At 61.6% G+C, this 20,139-nt stretch overlaps 1 protein-coding gene across 5 annotated transcripts; it reads right to left on the bottom strand.

Annotated features, from left to right (window-relative positions):
• Positions 1 to 149: 149 nt before the first annotated feature.
• FBF1 (Fas binding factor 1) lies at positions 150 to 19,898 on the bottom strand. 5 transcript variants are annotated; one of them, XM_075562233.1, is made up of 29 exons: positions 19,843 to 19,898; positions 19,028 to 19,130; positions 18,371 to 18,463; positions 17,772 to 17,799; positions 14,903 to 14,944; positions 14,253 to 14,343; positions 13,592 to 13,652; positions 13,035 to 13,085; positions 11,778 to 11,907; positions 10,925 to 11,020; positions 10,148 to 10,267; positions 9,847 to 9,985; positions 9,618 to 9,751; positions 9,432 to 9,531; positions 8,238 to 8,705; positions 7,343 to 7,447; positions 6,765 to 6,853; positions 6,560 to 6,603; positions 6,084 to 6,227; positions 5,893 to 5,993; positions 5,594 to 5,800; positions 5,400 to 5,507; positions 5,182 to 5,321; positions 4,984 to 5,102; positions 4,358 to 4,480; positions 3,590 to 4,289; positions 3,176 to 3,517; positions 2,192 to 2,307; positions 151 to 1,829 (listed from the first exon to the last, which is right to left on the bottom strand). In XM_075562233.1, exons 3-29 carry the CDS (start codon positions 18,371 to 18,373, stop codon positions 1,746 to 1,748), a joined length of 3,885 nt encoding a protein of 1,294 aa, XP_075418348.1. In that variant the 5' UTR covers positions 18,374 to 18,463; positions 19,028 to 19,130; positions 19,843 to 19,898; the 3' UTR covers positions 151 to 1,745. The 5 variants fall into 5 exon arrangements, 4 of the variants coding, with proteins under 4 accessions (XP_075418350.1, XP_075418348.1, XP_075418349.1 ...); XM_075562234.1 differs by having other exon boundaries at positions 8,238 to 8,702; positions 19,669 to 19,863; XM_075562232.1 differs by having other exon boundaries at positions 19,669 to 19,863.
• Between the last annotated feature and the right edge of the window lie 241 nt (positions 19,899 to 20,139).

Consider the following 20,139-nt stretch of genomic DNA (forward strand, 5'->3'; position numbering starts at 1 on the left):
CACACGCATGCTCTGTATGTCACGTCTACATGCCTGCACACAGCCACATACGTACACACACATGCTCACGTACCCAGGAGTCCAGCTTCCCACCTGCCATTTAACATTGAGTTACAGGGAGGACAAAGCAAAGACCTACGTAAAAGTGGTGAGGGATGGACACTGTTTTCTTTCTGTATTTTGGCCTTTTATTTTGAATCAAAGATATCTATAACTCTGAGATTATATTAAAAAAAAGGTTGTGGACTCCTGCCGTGGTCGTACAGACTGAACGGAACACGGCTAGTAGGGACTCACCGTGCTTCATCTCCTCTGCTGCCTGCTGCTCACCCATTTCCCCAACCAGAGGCACCAGTACAGACTGGACACTTCTTGTGCCTAGTCCTTCTGGTCTACTGCGCTGAACACATGAAAGCCGCCACTGCCGCCGTGCACCAGAGGCTATTTTCAAAATACCAGTGTTCCGATCCAAGGGGAATGTCCACCTCTACAGGATTACACCACCACTGTTGGTTGGTGTCGCGAGTGTCGTGACTAGAACTTTCACTGTTAATGCTTGATCGGAAGCACTTCCAGGAGGAAGGAGGTGGACAACGAAGGACAAAGTGGTGACAATTCACATTTCCTCCAGTCATTTCCCTGGTTAAAAGGCACCTATACAAACCCTTCTTAGCAACTGCTTCATGTTCAAAAGGGGTTCCTTTGTTCTGTAGCGGGTCTTTAAAGCAAACACTAGCCTATTATCATCAAGCTTTTAGTCCGTATGAAAACGTTCCGTCATAAGTGAGGTCAAACACAGGTACAACAAGTGTGTGGCTTTTAATGGCTCTCCTCAGAGAACGCAGGATTTCTGAGGCTAATGCACTGAAAGGTGCTTTTCGAAGGATGACGCTTGCTGAGTCTCAGGGACATTGTTGTTCTGGGCTGTTCCTAAACAAGGCACCCTGAACACAGCTGAGTGTCGGTAAATGAGAACTGACTGCCAACGCGCCCCCCCCCCCAGTGCTGCCCCTCCACTGGCTGCTTCGGTTGTTTTTCCTTTCTGTGGAAGGTGGCAAACTAGTCCCCGTCCACGGGTCTATTGGGGCTGTTGCCAGTCCTTCTGGCCCCTGCCTGGGCACCAGACCCACATGTGGAGAATTGAGGTGAGGGCAGTCAGGATGCCAGGCGGTTCCTTAGGGCTCCCATCCACATCGCCAGCAGGCTGTGGCTTCAAGCAAGGGAGGAGTCTCCCCTTTCTTGTGACCCCCTAAGCTCCTGCTGTCGCTCCCCCAGCCCCAACCCCGTCTCTTGCGCCTGTGCGGGGCTAGCCGACCCCGCTGGCTGGCTGGCAATGGAGAGGCTGCAGTGCCAGCACTGCTTCCCCATCAGGAGTGGAGGTGGGAGGTTCCCCAGGGAGCCCCGGAGAGCAGCCCCTTCTCCGAAGCTCCAGGCATGGGAAGGTCCCACTGCACTGGATGGCTGCGAGGCATGAGCCCCAGGGGTGTGCAGCTGGGGAACCATGGCCCCACGATGTCCCAGAGGCCCCTGCACCCTCAGGTCTTGGAGTTCCAGGGGCCGCCTGTTCTCGGCCACAGTGGCTGAGACGCTCAGAAAGAAAGTGCTAGCACCTGTCAGAGGAAGAGCTGTAATCGGGCCTTGGGCATGCATCTGGAACTTTCCCTGGGCCCCGGGGGAGGCAGCACCACTCCTGTCCAGCTGGTTGCCAGTGGCAGTGGGTTGGGGGCGGCCAGGGCGCCCGCCTCTCAGGCCGAATGTGACGTCATATTATAGGGCGCTCTCTTCAGCGTTTCCAGGAAGAACTCTTCATTCTCCAAGAAGTCTCGGTCCTGAAAGGCAGTTGGATGAGGGGTCACCTTCCAGCTCCCCTAGGGTGAGCTGCTGTGGGTGGAGTGGCTCTGGGATGCTAACTTCTTGGGAGCCCCCATCCACCCCTGGGAAGAGGAGCCCTAAGTTCTGAAAGGGCCACTCAGGAGCTGTGTTCTTATCAGCACATGGCTTCGCCTCTCTGAACCTGTTCCTCATCTGCAGAGCCAGTTGGCAACCTGACCTCCATGCATGGCCCGGCACGGACCTGTCACGGTGGGACTGGCAGGAAGAGGTGACTACCGTCCCCATAAGTCCATGTGGGGTGACTGTGGCCTGCGCCTCCACCTTGACGCACTGCTGGGAGGTGGCCCCAGACACTCACCTGCTCGGCTGTGTGTTTCAGCAGCACCAGTTTGGCGTGGAAGTGTGAGGGGACCAGGCCAGTCGCTAGTGGCAGCTGGCTGCACCAAGGGCTGGTGGTAGCAGCAGGGCCGGCAGCTGGAGAAGATAAGACAGGAGTGGGGACCTGGGATGGTCAGGCTTGAGCCCCGGCTTCTCCCATACTGGAGGTGTCACCTGGATTCACATTCCACAGGTCTGAATCCCTGAGGCCTTTAGAAGTGCCCCTTCCCACATGGAAAACCCAGCAAGAAGCCAATGGGCCATCGGACCGACAGAAAGGTCTGAAGCAATGGGGTCCTGTGTGTATGTTCCTATCAGGTGCGTCCAGGTGATTGTGACGCACGGTGGCTCTGTGGGTCAGGCGGAGGACTATGCCTCAAAGGGTTCACAACGGATGGTATTTTGGAAGTGGATCCCCAGGCCTTTCTCCCAAGGGTGGACTTGACCCTCCCACCTTTGGGTTGTGTCTACTCCTCCCTGCACCCACCCACTGCCATCGGATCGATTTGGACTCATAGGAAGCCCCCGGCACAGAGAACTGCTCCGGGTTCAAAGACCACAAACCTTTATGGGAGCAGAGAGTCTCCCATCTTTCTCCCAAGGAGCCGCTAAATATGTAGGTTTGAACTGCCAACCTGGTGGTTGGCAGCCAGTGGTTAGTCTACTGTGCCAACAAGGAAGGCCTGTGTGTGTATGTTCCTGAATGGAAGAACTCAGTCATCACTCTTCCTGTTTTCAGAAACATGAACACAGACGCCCGCACGTTGCGCACCCCACGTCAGTGGTGGCTCTCGCTTGCCTAGGGAGGGGCTGAGGGTGAGGAGCTCCCTTCAGTAAGCCCCCCATCTGCCTGACAGTTCCCTGGGGACTTGCATTCTTGCGTGGAAGGCAAGGGGCAGCTAGGATTGGGGCTGGCCAGCTGTAAAGGCCATGAAATTGGGCCCATCTGCTTCCACCCACTTACCGCTCATGCTGGGGGCCACTGGAGCCTGCAGCCGGGGGAGTAGGCCCCCGAGGGCGGAGGGCAGGTCCTGCCGAACACGGTCCAGCTGCAACCTCTGCTGGGCCAGGCTCAGCTGTTCCTGTCCGGGGCGCGGGAGGGAGGGCGCTGTGAGAGCAGGAGCCGCGCAGGAAAGGAGCGGGCGCTCGAGGGTGGGGCGCGCCTTGCCTGGTGCATGTGCTGTTCCTGCTGCCGCAGCCGCTCCTGCTGCTGCTGCACCCGCTGGAGGCGCGCCTGCTGCTCCGACTGCACCTGCCGGGCCTCGCACAGCGCCCGCTCCCCGGCCTCGAACTTCTCCGAGGCCACCTGCCAGAAGATGGTGATGGCAGCGGAGGGCCGGGCTTGGGCCCCGCCCCCTGGTCGCCCCTGCACGCGCACCTGGCTCATGCGCTCCACCTCCTCGGAGCGGAGCCGGACGCGCAGTGCGGCCGCGTTGACCCGCTCCTTCTCCAACCGCAGCTCCTGCCGCTCCCGCTCCAGCGCCTCGCGCTCGGCCGCCAGCTGCTCCTCCTTGGCCCTGAGCTCGCTGGCCCGGACCTTGAGCTCGGCCTGTTCCTGGAGGAGAGAGGCCCGCTGCATGCCTGCGGGAGCGTCCACCGCCTACAGCTCGCCCAGCCGCGCCGGCCACACGAGCCCCACCTCTGTGCTGGACGCCAGGCGGCAGGGTCACAGTGACAGGGGGCCCGGCCAGGCGCGGGAAGCCTCTTACAGGCCACGAGACCGTGGCAGGTCTCCCCACCTCTGAATTCTTTCCTGAGGTCTCAAGTGCCCGAGGCGCCGGACCAGGACGGGCTAGGAGGGGGTGGTTCTGCTCCTGCAACTGGTCTTCTTGCCTCCCACACACACACCATGGACCTGGGCAGGGCGCGGGCAGGAAGGCGTCTGGCCCCACCTTGGCCAGGCTGACGAGGGTGCCCTCTCGCTGGGTGTCCACCTGCAGCGCCCGCTCTGCGTCGCGCTCCGCCCGCTCCTTACTCAGCCTCTGCTGCGCCGAGAGCTCAGCCCACTCGGAGGACAGGCGCCCGCGCTCCTCGGCGCACCGGTGCATGACCGCCTTCTGCTCCTCCAGCAGGGCGCTCTGGGGGTGGGGGGCGCAGGGTGAGGCCGGGCTGGGCGGCCTGGGGGCCCCACGGGGGCGGGACTCACCTTGGCCCGCTCCAGCTCCTCCCGCTCCATGGCGGCCTGGCGGACCACCGCCTTCCTCTGCTCCTCCAGGGCGCGCTGGGCAGACTCGGCCTTGCACTGCTCCGCGCTCACGCGCCAGCGCTCCTGTGGCACAGGCGGGTTCTGCTCAGCACGCTCGCTGCCCACCCAGACAGCAGCACCAGGGAGGTGATAGTGCCGGGCGGCAGCCTGGGATTCCGCGTGGTGTGCGCGAAGGCTGCCCCCCGTCCGCCAGGGCACGTGATGGTGAAAGAACAGCCACATCTCAGGCCCTAGCCCTCACCCCAGTTGCCTCCCACCTTGAGCTGGGGGTGCCTGAGGTTCACAGGTCAAGCAGCGAGTACACGTGAGCAGGAGGGGGTACAAACTATGAGGGTTCTTTGCTGATGGGTCTTGCGGCCTCCCTGCCTTCAGGAACGGCGAGTTCCGCCTCGAGGGTTGTTGGGACTGACCAGCACACGGTGGGGTTCTCGGGATAACTAAAGCAGGGGTCTGCCCATGCGGGGCCGGGCGCGTGCAAGGTGACAAGGGCGGGTGTGGTGTGCTCAGGCAGCAGGTGCCAGGGCTGGGAAGGGGGAAGAGGGACCCCAGTAGCAGCCCTCCCTCACCTGCTCTAGGAGCCGGCTCTGCTCGCCCAGGCGCGCTTCCATCTTGGCGATGACCTCCTGCAGCCGGCTGCGCTCCGCCTCCATGTCCTGCTGCTGCTGGCTGAGCCTGTCCTGCAGCACTGAGGGTGGCGCCCATTACCACTCACCGTCCACCCCACCTGCCCACCCCTGGCGCTCCAGCCCTGGCCCGCACCTCACCTCGGAGCTGCGCGTCCCGCTGCCGGGCCCCCAGTTCCCGCTCCTGGGAGGTAGTGAGGTGCGAGGCCTCCACGCGGGAGGACAGCTCGTGCAGGCTGCTGGAGAACTTCTCCATCTGCTCGATGACGCCGTTCAGCGACCTGGGGAGCAGCAGGCCACCCTGTTCTAGGGGCCCGGGCACCTGTCCCTCCGTGCGCGGGGCCTGGCCAGGCTCCTACCTGGTGTGGGAGGTGGCGCTGGTGACGGCGTCGATCTCGCGGTCTTTCAGCAGCTTTAGCCGCTGCAGCTGCTCCTCGTGGTCCTTGCGCATCTCCACAATGGACGCCCTGAGGGCGAGGAGAGTGGGGCTGGGGGCTGGAGGCTTGGGGGGCGGTGGTCTGTGGTGGCTGCCACGCCCGGCCCTGGCCCTCACCGCTGCAGATCCCGCAGCCGCTCCATCTCCTGGTCCTTCTCCTGTGCAGCGGCGGCTAGGCGCCGCTGGTGTTGGGCAGTCAGCTCCGTGCGGGCCAGCTCAGCTTCCCGGCAGTGAGCCAGGTACTGAGCTGACAGCTCCTCGTTCTCCCTCCGCAGCCGATCCTCCCGCTGCTGGTAGGAGGTTTCCAACACCTGGACACGGCTCCTGCCAAAAGGACAGCCAGCCGTGGGGCCTCCGGGAGGGGTGGGGCGGGGCGGGTGCCGGGGCTCCTGGCCAGGCTGGAGGGCGGTGGGTACCTGTGCGCGCCCTCGATGAGCTCCAGATCGGCCTGGTGGCGCTGCTGCATACTCTCCAGCAACAGCTCGTGCTGGCTCCGCTCCAGCTCCAGCTTCCGCACCTAAGGGGGCGGGGCACTCCGTCAGTGCTGGACCTTCAGGGACAGCCCCCACCCCACTCCCTGCCCCCTGCTCAAGGCATTGTTCCTCACCTGGGCCTCCAGCTCGGCGAGCCGGGCCTGACTGTGCAGTAGTGCAGCCTGGAGCTCAGCGGTGCCGCCCTGCAGCTGTGCCTGTGCTGCCAGGAGCTGCTTCTCGTACTTGGTACTGGGTGGCAGGGGCTCAGGGAGCAGGGACTGGATGGAGGGGTGCTCTGAGTTAGGTAGGGACCAAGGCTCAGGAATCCAGAGCAAAGTGACAGTGTGTTGGAGGAACTGATGGTGCGTTGGGCTGCCGACTGCAAGGCCAGCAGTTTGAAACCACCAGGCGCTCCCAGGGGGGAAGGCAAAGCACTCCACTCCCATCAAGAGTTAGTCGCAGACGCCCACAGGAGCCGTTCCACCCTGTGCTGTGGGGAGGCTCTGGTTCTGGGAACCAGTTTCTTCCAGGCTGGCTGGCTGACCTGCCTCAGAGCAGGGGGAAACTGCCCTATGGGCCTGTGACTTTCCTACCTGTCCAACTTCCTCACCTGGACAGGTACCTCCTGGGATCTCGGGAACTGAAGTGTAGGTTCTGGAGAGTCAACAGCAGAGAAATGAGGAGGGGCCCTGGGGGCTGCTGAGAGCTGGGCCCGTGTGCCTGGAGGAGTCCAATCTCGTTGGATGGTGGGCCCCAGGAAGGTCTGTGGCCTTTCTCCTCCCAGAGGCCAACCCCAAGCAAAGCGGGAAACCTACCAGGGGCAGAGGGTGCTCCGGCGGCCGGTCTGCTCTTCAGGTTGGCTGCAGGGGTGGCCAGGGCAGCCTGCACCCTAGTCACAGGGGACCTGAGGACACAGGTAGGTGAGGTGGCTGACAGGAAAGGGCAGGGCAGGCATGTGTGCAAGGAAAATTCCAGGTTCTGATAACTGTACCAAGCCTGGTGGCAGGAGTGCCCTCAGAGCCAGACTGCGCTGGGTGCTTGAGGGGGTTCAGACTGCCAACTGTGTGGGGCTGACACCCACCCCACGTCCCTCGGGTCAACCCTGACTCACAGCTACCTGATAGGAAACAGCAGAACTGTTCTTGAGATGGTAAAACCTTCACGGGGTCTGACAGCCTCATCTTTCTCCCTCAAAGGTGCCAGTGGGTCTGAACTGCCAACCCCGAAGTTAGCAGCCTGATGCATAAACTACCACCAGGGACTATGTGGTACTGAAAAGAGGCAGGAAATGCCTTGCCCAAGCTGAGTCAGCTCCCTCCCAGAGTCCACCTCTAAATCCCACTGGTTCCCACGGACCCCTCACTCGCTCTTCCTCTGTCCCCTGCAGGCGCACCTCAACTCTTCTGGCCTGGCCGCCGGCACGGCGTCCTGTCCTGGCGTCCCCGAGGTCCCTCCAGGAGCTGCCTGCTCAGCCCCTGGGGCATGGGCAGCAGGTCGGCTGAAAGAAAGCAAGAAAAGTCCCAGGATAGGCTGGCTGGCCGTGTCCAGGACGAGGGATGGCTCCCACCAGCTCCCTTCCTGAGATGTCAGAGGCACCCCATGCCACCCTCCATCCCTTCCCGCACAGCCCCCCACACTGCCTGAAGTCCACACGGGGCAGGGACTGGCCACCAGCCATCTGACATGTGGTGTGCTGGCCACGGTCAAATTCAAAGTCTAGCTGAGAGCTTTCTCAGGATGAAGGCCTGGCTCAGCCCCCCAGGTCTGCCCCACCAGGGGCACTCTCCTCCTCGGTGCCCCCTCGGCTCTCAGGGCCTCCCTGCTCTGAGTTTTAGGATAGTTATACTGCCCTCCCCCCACTCACGCCCTCCCCGTCCTGGTCACTCTGTCTGCAGAGCAGTCTTGTCACGTCCTCGGGGTTGGGGGGCAAAGGTGCCAACCGCCAGCCCTCAGAGGGTGTCCACTGGCCTGTGCACCCCCACTGTTCTGTGGCTCCCGGTGAGAGCTGCTTCCCGGCCACAGGGGCTAACACAGGACCCGTCTGCCTGCCTAGCCCAGGGCACCGTGGCAGTGCTTCCACTCAGAGGCCCTGCAGGCCAGTGCTTGCCCCTCGGGCACCTTGTCTCAACAGCAGTCCGGGCAGGAGTGGGCAAGAGCCACTCAGATTCAGCGTCTGTCTGCAGCTGCACACCAAAGAGCTGGTGCCCAGAGAAGAGAAGGTGAAGGTGGACGAGGGGCAGGCCCAGGCCCACTGAGGAGCAGGGTGGGGGCAGATACACAGTCCGCACCTGCCAGGTGGAGGGTGGTCCGCAGTGTCCCCCGAGGTCTGGGCCTGGGCAGCCCCAGCCTGCTCCTCTCTGACCGGACCTTGGAATTTCTTCCGCGACAAGGCGTGGCTCAGCCAGTCCCCCTCGTCTTTCTCCTCTGAGGCTCCTGGCTTGGGGGCCTGGCTGGCTTTGGGGGGGGAACCGACCCCCTCGGGTGGCCTTGCTCTGGAGCTGGGCAGTCTGGCCGGGGCTGAGTTGGGGCCGAGAGCTGGGTGCTGGCTGGCAGGAGGTGGTACAGAGAGCTCGGAGCCGCCCCTGCGGGCCTCTCGGGTAGGCGAGGAGGGGAGCAGGTCCAAGTCCTCGTCGTCCTTGAGGCCCAGCCAGGCGGCACCTCCCTTCTTGGGCTGGACGGGGCTGGGGGTGGCTGGCGTGTTTTGCCGGGAGCCCAGGCTGCCTTTGGGGTCGGGGCCGCTTTCTGCTAGGAACCTACTTCAAGACAGAGGTGAGGGTGACTGAGGCCAGGAACGCTGCCCATGCCAACCACCCTTCCTCCCTCACTGCTGGCAGGGGACTGTGGGCCCACACCAAGGACCCTGCAGAGTCAGTCTGAGACTGGACACCTGGATGCCACCACATGCACCTGCACGGAAAGGCGCCCACCTGTGAACACAGAAGGCCTCACCCACATGGGGGGGTGTCCACCACACGGGCGTGGCCTTGACCTCGCTTCCTGCCTGAGCAGGGGCAGTGGGCGCTGAGGCTCAGGGGTGGACAGGGCAGGGAAGGCACGCCCACGTGTGCGTGAGCTACTGGGTGGGAGGGGGCAGGGGGTCAGCGGTGGTGGCACAGCCAGAGCTTCAGCTTTTCTGTCACCTTGAGAGGGCTCCGACACTGGGGACGCGCCAATGTCCAAAGGCCCAGCCACTGGCTCCCAGAGCTGCCGCCCTCTCCCTGGAGCAGCCTCCACGGGGCAGAGCCAGCTGCAGTTAGACGGCCTTGCCCGCCCAGAGTAGAAGAACCAATGGTGCCTGCAGCCAGCTGCAGCATTGGGGAGGCCTCGGGGGGTAGGGAGGGTCAGGCATGGCAGGTGGGGAGCAGGCTCCCCCACTGAGGCGGCCACCTCACTTGTCTGACAGGCAGGAGCGGGCAAGCTCACTCTCCCCTCGGCACCCACAGGGCCCTGTGGGTGACCCCGGGCCACCGGGCGTGGCTTACCTGATGGACGGCCGGCGGGCCTGGCTGCCCTCCGAGGAACCCACGGTGGGCTGATAGGCCCCAAAGGTGAAGTCCTCGTCACCCCAGGCATCGTCTTTGTCTGTGAAGTTAGACTAGTAAATGCCCGCGAGGGTGGCGTCCCTCTGCTCCCACAGAGCTGCCCGGGCACCCCAGGGAGCTGCTCACCCTGTGGCCGCTGGTACTTCCTATCCAGGGTGAACTCGCGGTGCTGGCCCGTGCCCGGGCGCATCAGCAGCCTGGCAGCGGTGCCTCGGCCCAGCAGCTCGTCAAGCTTGGAGCGAGCTGGCCGGGGCACCTCCCTGCAGGGCGGGGCAGGGACAGGGCAGGTTGGTGGGGCCTGGCAGCCGCCTGCCCTGCCCTGCCCTGCTCCAGCTGGCTTCCCCGGGCTCCTTACTGGTCCCCAGCCTGGCCCCTCTCCACTTTGGGGTTGTCTCCAAACCCCAGGGCGGCCATGAGGTCATCCCCATCGTCGAACATCAGCTCGTCTTTCTTCCGGACGGGGGTGTCGCCAGGAGTTAGGGGGACAGAGGGGCCTACGAGACAGCACAGGGCCCGAGGCTCAGGGCCACCCTCCTGTCCGCCCACCCCACCTTCCCTGGCTATTAGCCGGGCCTTTGTGGGTGAGGTGGCAGGCACTCCACCTGGGCCCCTGAACCTGTCCTGCACAAGGCACCCTCCCTCCCTGCTGCCCCTACCGCGGTCTTTGACGGGGCTGGGGCTCCGGGGAGGGGCTGCCTTGTGCTCGGGCCTGGGCAGCTGCTTGGCCACGTCTTCCTCCTCATCCGAGAGCAGTCCGGCCAGAGGGTCTTCAGTGTCTACCAGCCAGGGGCGGGGGAAAGCCCAGTTAGACCGCAGCATTTGGTTGGGAAGGGCGAGCGCTCGAGCCGGGGCCACCTCCCTGAGGAGCTTGACCGGCCGGCTGCTCTCGTCTGTGAACCAGCCTCTCCAGATTTTGAACCAGGAGGTCGGCGGTTCAAACCCCCCCGGCCCCCCACAGGGGAAAGCGGAGGCTGTCGGCGCCTGTAGATCCACAGCGTGGCAACCCCAGGGGGCAGGTCTGCCCTGTCCGGGGGGGGTCCCTGTGTCGGAGGTGACCGGATGGCTGTGTGTTCGTTTAGTCTGATTCTGTCTGTATGGCCAGGGCTGCTTTGACAGAGATGAGGCCGGGCGAGGGGGCAGGGAGTCCGGAGAGTGGTGTGGGGCTGCCCGCTGGCACCCCGGTGTCCCTGCTCCTGGTGCCCCGACTTGGCCGGCAGCACCGCACAGCGGGAACAGTCCTAATGACGGGTCAAATCTGGCTTTTCATTTCCAGCCTCAGAGTCCTTGTACACAGGTTCCCCATGACACTAGTCCCTCCCTGCCATGAGGGTCCTGCTTTCTGCGTCCCTCTTGTCCCTCAGGAGGGCCTGCTGCCCCCACCCCACTCCGCTCAGAACCCAGCGGTCAGAGGAGGGACACGGGGCCTCTGGTACCTTCGAAGGGAAACTTCCTGTGCTGAGCTCCAAAGCCGCTGCTGCCGCCTCCGCTGCCGGGGGCTGGAGGTGGCTTCTTGAGGGGAGCAGCGTCTCCTGCAGGGGAGCAAAGAGAAGGCCAAGGCCCGGTCACCAGCCAGGTTCTCTGACCACTCAGGATAGGAGGCGTGGGTCCTTCAAGGCTGTGCGCACAGCTCCGGGAGCGCCCATACTCCCCGATCCTCACAGGCTGCTCGTCTGGGAGCTACCTCCTGAGCTGGGTCACACCGCCTCCCCCAGCTCAGGCCACTCCGCACTGAGACGCCCATTGGACCACCATCCCATTGCCCACCTGAGCACAAAGGGCTTCTCGGGGAGCTCTCCTGCGGGCTCAGAGGGAGTGGAGGAGGGGGCGGGAACTCAGCCAGCACCCCCACCCCTCACATACACTCTCAGCCCCAATATCCCAGGCAGAGCGGAACCACCGGCCCCCGAGAGCCTTCCTAGTACAAGACAAAACCTCCCTGCCATCGTCTCAGGTTGGTGCCGACTCTCAGAGACCCCACAGGACCGGGTAGAACTGCCCCCGTTCGCCTCTGGGACTTGGGGTAGAAAGCTTCGCCCGAGGAGTTTCGCTAAGAAGTCAACTCTGACTCAGAGCAATCCTAAAGAACAGGGCCCTCTACAGCCTCGTCTCACGGAGAAGCTGGCGGTTTTGAACTGCTGACGTGGGGTTAGCAGCCCGACACATAACCCACTAGACCCACCAGGGCGCCTGGTGCAAGGGGGCTTCCAAAAGGGCCTGGAAATATACCACTGCCCTCCACCCCATTGTCCACGATCTTTTGGATCCATGGGGCTCCTGCTTACCCACCCTTCTCCCCGGGGGCCGGCCTGGGCATAGCAGGTGGCTCTTCTTTCCCAGAGGCCTTTACAGCAGTTTTGCTTGAGGCTGGGCTGGGCTTCTTCAGACCCAGGAGGTCGGCATCCATGTCGTCCATGTCCTAGGGAGATGGGGTGGGCGTGGGCTAGGCTGCCCGGGATGCAGGGAGGGCCACAGGGACGAGAACCGGTGCCAACCAGGTTCTCCGAGGCTTCGCCGATGCTGGAGCTCTGGGTTTGCATCAAGGCACCTTCCCTCCCTCCCTGGGCTATGAGAGGGGGCCCGAGGCAGAGAAATCCCCCTTGTGTGGGGTCAAGGGCAAGTCTGGTCCTCAGCAGGCCTGGGGTCAGGGGACCTCAGCTGCCATGGAGGAGGAGAGGATGGGGGCTACGTGAGGGCAACAAACGGTCCCTGGGACAACCCGCCACAGGACACAATGGAGCAAGCAGGGAGGCAAGGTGGCTGGGGGCTCTGCTCCAGTGAAGACCTGCCCCCTGGGGAGCTCCTGCTCCCAGCGGAGCGAGAATCGTGAGCAACACAGAGAGAATGAGAAAGCTGTTTGGAGAAGCCAGGTGAGTCAGGAGGGCAAAGGACTGAACGGGAGTGGGTGAACGTGGTGGCTGGCTCACGGGACTTGAAGGCCACATCCGGGGACTCAGCCGGCTGGCCGTGCGGAGTGAGATTCTTTGTGGGATCGGGAACCGAGCAGGGGACAGACTCCCGACCTGGCAGAGCCCCCAGCATGAAGCCAAGGGTGAACCCACAGCTAGTGGATGAGTGGTGAGCCGGGAGGGGCTGGTAGGAGACCCCTGGCAGCAGGGGGAGGGGCATGAGGTCCAGAGAGGGCAGAGTTGTGAGCCTGTGAAATCCTAGTGGATGAACCATCCGGGGGGTGGGCTTTGTGCTTGATGTGACGGGAGGACGGCTGGACTAAGGGGACAGGCAGGGGAAGCGGGGATGGTGGTGGTGTGGGATGTGTGTGTGTGTGTACTGTGGAGAAAAGTTGAGAGCAAGTCTAAGCCAGGGGACTTCCTAGCTTGTCCTCCACCTGGGGCCATCTCCGTAGGCTTGGGAGGCCGACTGGTGCCCATTTGGCAGGGCAGGCGGCAGCTCGGGGGTAAGCTCCATCTCCTCTCGGTGGGCAACTTGAGACGGAAAGGGGACAAAGCCCGGGACGGGACAGCCACAGCCCCCCTGCCCTGCCGCTAGGCGGCACCGCCGCCAAGAACATGGGGGGTGCCGAATTACCTTCAAGCCCTGGAGCACGGCCTGCGGGTCTGCATCCGAGACGTCTGAAACCTAAGGCACAGGGGCCAGCAGTGGTCAGTCAAGGCCCCAACACCACACAGGGCTCCAGCCCCGTCCCCTGGCTCCTGGGAGGGCTCTACCAAGGGCCGTCCGCGAGAGGGTCCCTCAGTCCCCCTCCTGCAGGTCTTGGCTGCTCAGCTATGGAGATCAGACAGATGTCGCTGCCCCTTTGTCCCCCCAGGAGGGAGAGAAGTCCCCCTCCACCTCTGGCCCCAGGAGCTCGCTTTCCTGGACACTCCCAATGGAAGCCAGAACCCACTGCTGGCCAGTCAGTGCCAACTCCCAGCAGCCCCCACAGGGCAGGGCAGAGCCCACCGGCCCCTCAGAATGACCAAGGCCTTCATCTTTACAGACACGGAGGGCTACACCTTTCTCGGGCGCTCAGTCGCTGTGCCACCGGGGACCCGGCACTTGCGGGCGGGGTTAGAGTTTGCTCTGGGTCCATTCCCTCTGGGATCCCTGTTTCTGGGTGAGGGGTTGGGGACGGGCCAGCTCACCTCTGCATCAGCTCCCACCAGGCCAGCCATGGTGCCGAAGAAATCGTCTTCCAGAAGGGACCTGTGGAGTGGGGAGGTCAGCCCACCTGCGAACGCTGCGTCTGGGGGAGGGGCTCAGGGTCCCGTGGCCCTGGAGAGACCCCCTCTCTAAGGAACTTCCCAGGTCACCTCGTGCCAAGGTCTCCCAGGGTTTTAAAGCAGTAAAGCCCCTTTAAGAACCAACTCTGAAAACACACCCATAGCTGAGAGAGGCACAGCTAGGCTGCTTGGTCAAAGGTGGGGGTGGGGGTGGGGGGTAAAGGGCTGAGAAGGCACAGACCCCTCCGGGAGCACCCTGAGCACCTGAGAAAAACACGCGGGACTTGGAACCCAGGGACCCAGGACAAGCCTCTTATTCTGAGAATCAGGCAACCGAGGCCGAGGGCAGGGCAGGCAGTTGTCCAGAGGCCACCAGAGCAGGACGGACGCTAAGGCAGGATTTGGAGCTTTCTGCTGAGGTCTCCTGCCAACCCGGGCGCCTTCAGTGAGTGACCAGGGAGCTGGGGGAAGGGGTGGAAATGGCCGACATCGAAGGCGGTGGCCACTGAGTGGGCAGGGGGCTGAGGTGGGGCTAAGAACTCTGGGCCCAAACAGGTCGGGGCCAAGTCCCTCCAGCGATTACTTTGTTCGAGTCCTCGAAGGCAGTGGCTGAGACCCGCCTGGGGTGCTGCTGGCGCGTGGGGTGAGTTTGATGGGCTTCTCCGGAAGGGTGGCTGGGAAAAAGAACACAGAAAAGATGTGACCTGGAGCCAAGGGGGGAAGGGTCCCCTTTCCCAAACCCCGTTTTCCCCCAGACGGTCCTGCTGCGGGAGGCTCTGAGTGGAGGAGGGAAGGTGCCCCACAGACTGGTCCGTTTCTAGCAGGAAGGCAGCCCCTAAGTGCCAACTGGTGCCAAGCAAAGAGCCCGCCCCATGTCCTTGAAAGAACGGCGTGTCACTTCCGTCCCTGACCCCATCAGCTGGTGCCCATGGTCGGGCTTTGTGGGCTCCCCGGGGCCAAGTGGAGGACACGCAGGCCTGGCGGTCCCTGGAGACCCTGAAGTGCTGCCCCTCAGCACAGTGGACACAGAGGTCCAGTGCAAGGGACAGCTCTCCGGATCCTCCCGGCGATTTGCTGGGGGCTGCTTTTCAAGGCAAGGAGAATGTGCCCGCAGGAAGCAGATGGTGAGGAGGCCAGACCTCGGGCAGTACACTTTGAAACAGCTGTTTGATGTTAACGAAGAAGACGGGGTTACAGGAAGGCAGCAGGGGGGCCTAACCAGGGGATACTTACTATCGTCCCCCAAGAGGTCACCCAGGACATCATCGATGGAGCCTGGAACAGAGAAACAGCTGCCTGGGTTTCAGGCAGTAAGGACGACCGCAGCCCTCAGCCCAGGCCCTGCACCTTCCCTCTATCAGCCAAGGTGCCCGCCAACACGCCAGCAACGAGACCCCGGGCTAGAAACGGGAACTAACTCTTCTCCAAGGGGCGACGGAGTGTTCCGGGCCCCGCCACATTCTACGTGGTTCCCCAGGCCCACGCCACGGGCCGTCCTCCAGACTGGGGTCAAACCCTGGGGAAACATCCGAGACCTCTGGGTACACACAAGCCTCGTCTATGCCGAGAGCTGCCCGGGGTCCCCTTGTACCCTCCCTGTGGTCCGAGTGCCCATCTCCGACGGGGTCCCAGAGACTGAGGTGTGAGTGGACACTGTACTGCTGCGTGTGAAGAATTTCATCATCCACGCGTGTGGCGTGGTGGCTATGCATTGGGCTTCGAACCACAGGGTCGGCAGTTCAGCCACCACTGCGGAAGAAAGAAAGGCAGAGCTTTCTACTCGCCGGGAGTGGCAGTCTCAGGGGCAGTTCTCCCCCGTCTTACGGGGTCACCGTGAGTCGGCATTGACTCGGCAGTGAGTTGGGTTTGGGCTGGGTGAGTACAGAGCCCTGGTGCTCAACTGTGAAGCACTCAGGCGCTGACGGGAAAGGCTGCTGCTTCAAGCCCCGCCCAGCAGCTCCTCGGGAGGAAGGCCCTCCTCCCACAGGAAGGCAGCCAAGGGAAGCCTGGGGCTCGGTCCACGCTACCCCGCAGGGGCAGGCCAGACCCCGGGACAGCAAGGGTCGCCATAGAGTGAGCTGTGCATGCTTCCTGGTTCCTCACATGGAAAAACCAAGCTCACGCCAGAGTTGATTCCAGCTCACAGCGACCTCTGTGGCTTTCCGAGACTCCTACCTGTTCATAGGAGTAGAAAGCCCAGTCCTTCCCCCTCACAGAAGGGTCACAAGGAAGGGACAAGCCAGTCGGGGTGCAGTGTAGCAATGATGAAACATACAATTTTCCTCTAGTTCTTTAATGCTTCCTCTCCCCACTACCATGACCCCATTCCTACCTTACAAATTTGGCTAGACCAGAGCATGTACACGCGTACAGATAAGAGCTGGAAGCACGGAATCCAGGACAGATAACCCCTCAGGACCAATAATGAGAGTAGCGATACCAGGAGGGGAAGGGGAAGGTGGGGGAGAAAGAGGGAACCGAGCACAATGATTGACATGTAATCCCCCTCCCAGGGGGATGGACAACAGTGGAGTGGATGAAGGGAGACAGCAGTCGGTGTAAGATAGGCACATAATAATTTATAAGTTATCCACGGTTCGTGAGGGAGGGTGGGGTAGGGGGGAAAATGAGTTGATACCAAGGGCTCAAGTAGAAAGAAAATGGTTTGAGAACGACGATGGCAACATGTGTACAAATGTGATGTATGGATTGTGATAAGCGCCGTACAAGCCCCAATAAAATGACTCACAAAAGAAAAGAAAGCCCAGTCCTTCGATGGTTCCAAGTGGCGACCACGGGGTCGCAGGCCAACCACTGTGCCACGGGGCGTGGCTACCAGGGCGTTCCAGCTGCTCCCGCCCTCCGCAGGGTGGCTTATTCAGCACCATAGCACGGTGCAAACACTGGGGGCACTGCGTGAATGAGCAGTGTGTGACAGTGACACCACGGGAGTTGTTGGAAAACAGGCTCCACGAGGCAGGGGTTGCCACAAACCCGCCTCTTGTGAGAAACGCAAAACGGTGGTTTCCCGAACCTGTGAGTCTTGATAGACTCAGAAAGCCTCATCTTTGTGGCCTGAATGCTGATCTCAAGGTCGGCTGCCCCACGGGGAACCCATCCCACCACCTGGACTGCCTGTATTTAGATACAGCTGCGTCTAGATCAGTGGTTCTCCACCTGGGGCTCCGACCCTTTCGCATGGGTCGCCAACTCATCACAGCAGCAAAATTACAGTGATGAAGTAGCAACGAAAATAATTTTATGGTTGGGGGGGTCACCACAACATGAGGAACCGTATGAAAGGGACGAGGCACGAGGAAGGTGGAGAACCACTGTTCTGAAGGTGCCCTGGTGGCGCAGTGGTTCTGTGCTGGGCTGTGACCAGGAAGGTCGGCAGTGGGAAACCACCAGCTGGCCTGTGTGAGAAAATGTTACAGTCTCCCAGGCCTGCCTTGCGCTTCGGGCTAGACCGGAGCATGCACACTGGTACAACACACGGAATCCAGGTCAGATACAGGAGCGGGAGTAGTGATACCAGACAGGTAGGAGGAGGAAGGTAGGGAGAGGAGGGGAGGGAGAGGGAGAGGGAACCAATCTCCAGGATTGGTGCATAATCCACCCCCACCCCCGCCCAGGGGGATGAACAACAGCAACGTGGATGAAGGGAAACAACAGTCAGTGGGAAAGATATAAAGACAATAATAATTTATAACTTATCAAGGGGTCAGGAGGGCGGCGGGGAGGGCAAAAGGGAGCTGATTCTGATGCTCAGACAGAAAGTAAATGTTTAGAAAATAATGATGGCAACATATACACAGATAAGCTTGATACAAGGGATGTACGGACTGTGATAAGAGCTGGAAGAGCCCCCAATAAAATGATCCAAAAAAAGAAAGAGTCACAGTTTGGAAACACAGGAGCAGTTTTTCCCTCCCCTCAAGGGTTGCTTGCTATTGGTTGTCAGCGGCTTGATGGCAGTGAGTTTGGTTTTAGTGTCTAAATTGTCTCTGGAGCCTCAGAGAGCGGGGAGATGGAGCACAAACACACACACACACACACACACACACACGACTTAAAGGGGACGCTCTATTTCTCCACTTACCTTTTAATCCCTTCTTGGTCTTTGTTGCCTAGAACGAGAAACACCAAGCGAGTTAACAGAACCAGAGAAAGGTGCACTGAAGCAGATGTGCCAGGCTGGGAATGCAGAATGAACTGCTTCCCCTTTGCCAAGCTGCCAAGGGAAGAAGCCCCGTGGCAGGAAGACGGACGGCCTCCTTTCTTTATGTTCTTAGAGCTCCTGAGAAAGGGCTAATTCTGAGCATGACGCCAGCACCCGCTCACCACTGACCAGGGAGGCCGTCTTTCTTTATCTCTGGCTGCCAGGTGCCACACCTGTCTCCTTCCAGCCAGGATGCAGCATGCTCAACTGCCCATCTGGTCTTTCAGCCCACGCACCCGGCCCCCTCAATCCCCGTGCCGGACAAGGAAAAATGCTTTCAGCGAGACACCGGTGGCTTGGAAGAAACCCTTGCTTGTTGTTGGATGTGACCTTTGAGAGCTGAGTGACCTTCCACGACGCTCCTCCAGGGGTGCCGTCCTGGTCCTGGTCCCCCACCCGCCTCTCACTGTGGAGTACAGTCCAGGTCTTGGGGGAGAAGAGGCCCCATTTCCAGATGTCCCGCTCTGCATCCCACCTACCATCTCGAGGCTGTGGGGCCGCTTCCCAGCACCGTCCGGCTCCCTTTGGAATTCCACACGCACCAGGCCCCTCCTGGCCTGTTAACAAGTGGGCTGCGGAAAGATGATGCCCTTTGAGCCCCAGTGCCTGAGCCCGAAGCCCACCAAGGTTTCTCTCGAGTTATATCCTTCAAGAGGTTCTGCAGCGGCAATTCAGAAGCAAAGCTGTCTGGGTCACGTAACGGGCTTTCTGGGCTCTGCGTCGCAGGCAGTGCAGCAGCCCCACCCCGTATTCTGTAGCGGGGAGGGTGGGGGTGCAGGCACCCAGTTCTGACACCCCGGCCAATAGGGCTTCCAGGCAATAGCCAGCAAAGGAACCACGGGTGTGAGCCCTGGCCCTCCGTCACTCTGCCTTCCCTGGCCAAACTCACTGCCATCCAGTCAATGCTGACTCACAGCGACCCCCTAGGACAGGGCAGAACTGCCCCTGCTGAGTTTCCCAGACTGGCGAAACTCAGTAGAGTCCACCTTTCTCCCGCAGGGCGGCGGATGGTTTTGAATGGCATACCTTGTAGATGGCAGCACAAGGCATAACCACTATGCCCACAGGGACCCCATCTCCTCCACTGACCGTGGAATTCCCACCTCCTTTCCACGCTGCGTGCAAACCCCACTCACCTACGACAGAGCAGGGTCTTAGAATGACATCCCCACGTGCCCAAACCGACTGTTGGCATGCCTCCACAGGAAGGCGTCGGAGAGGGGCGCTTCCCTTTCTGTCCTGTGAGTAGAAATCGAGGTTTATCTGGTGGGGCATTCCCATGCACGGACCACCTGGGGGGCTTCCACTTCCCACTTCCACGGCAGCGCTCAATCCCACCAGCCAATCTGCGGGAGAACCGGCAGGCTGGCTGCTACCGCACTGAGAGCTGCGGTCTTGGGAACTGTGCAAGCTGGAAGCGCCAGGATGGTTGGTCTGGCTTGGGTCTGAAATGGCAACCTCCAGGGAGAGTGAAAGTCTCCACCTCCCATCCAAAGGGATCCTGCCTCCGTTCCCCAAACTGCAGGGGTTTCCCGAGCAGCTTCCAATGGTAAAAAAAAAAAAAAACAACCCTTGGTGGTACAGTGGTTAAAGTGCTGGGCAGTGAATCAAGATTGGAGCCCAAGAGAAAGCTAGGTCCATAAATGCTTACGGACTTGGGAATGTCCCACAGTCACTCTATGGCAGAGTCCCTTCGCTTCATCCCATCCCAGCCAAACCCGTGCCAGGCATTTTTAAAATCCCGATCCCGCCCCTTGGCAAGGACCACGCCGGTCACCTGCTTGATGCAAAGACTGCACGGCCCTCCAGGCGTCACGCCTGCGCGCGGCCAGCCTATCTCGGCACCGAGTGCAGCCTCGACCCTCCCAACCCCGGTAGCCCTCGGCTACACGTCATTCCCCTCGGAGCGGCCGCCGGGGCTGCTCCAGCCTCAGCCGCCAGTCCGTCTTACTGGAATCCAGTTCGGCCAGGCCTCCCGCCTCGGGGACAAGCGGAAGCGGACCTCTCGCAGGAACAATGCATCCTGGGAGTTGTAGTCCGTCGTCCGTCCACCCACCGGAGCCAAGCTAGTAGAGGCGCCGAAATAAACTACATTTCCCAGGGTGCTTCGCGGCGGCCGTTTGCCCGGGCTGTCCGGTAGTCGCAGTTCCGGCGCGTTGCTAGGAGCTGCTTCGACGCTGCTTTGGAAAGAGGAGGGCTGGCCTGCTGAGCCAGTAGGCTTCCCTTTGGCTGACTGGTGGTCACGGTC

The sequence above is a fragment of the Tenrec ecaudatus genome, chromosome 10, assembly GCF_050624435.1.
Source record: "Tenrec ecaudatus isolate mTenEca1 chromosome 10, mTenEca1.hap1, whole genome shotgun sequence".
Classification (NCBI taxonomy): Eukaryota; Metazoa; Chordata; class Mammalia; order Afrosoricida; family Tenrecidae; genus Tenrec; species Tenrec ecaudatus.

Coding starts and splice junctions, on each gene's coding strand:
- FBF1 (XM_075562235.1), bottom strand. Junction 7,448..8,237: donor GACCACCCTCCACCTGGCAG/GTGCGGACTGTG, acceptor GCTTTCTTTCAG/CCGACCTGCTGCCCATGCCC. Junction 5,508..5,593: donor CGGCTGCGGGATCTGCAGCG/GTGAGGGCCAGG, acceptor CCTCGCCCTCAG/GGCGTCCATTGTGGAGATGC.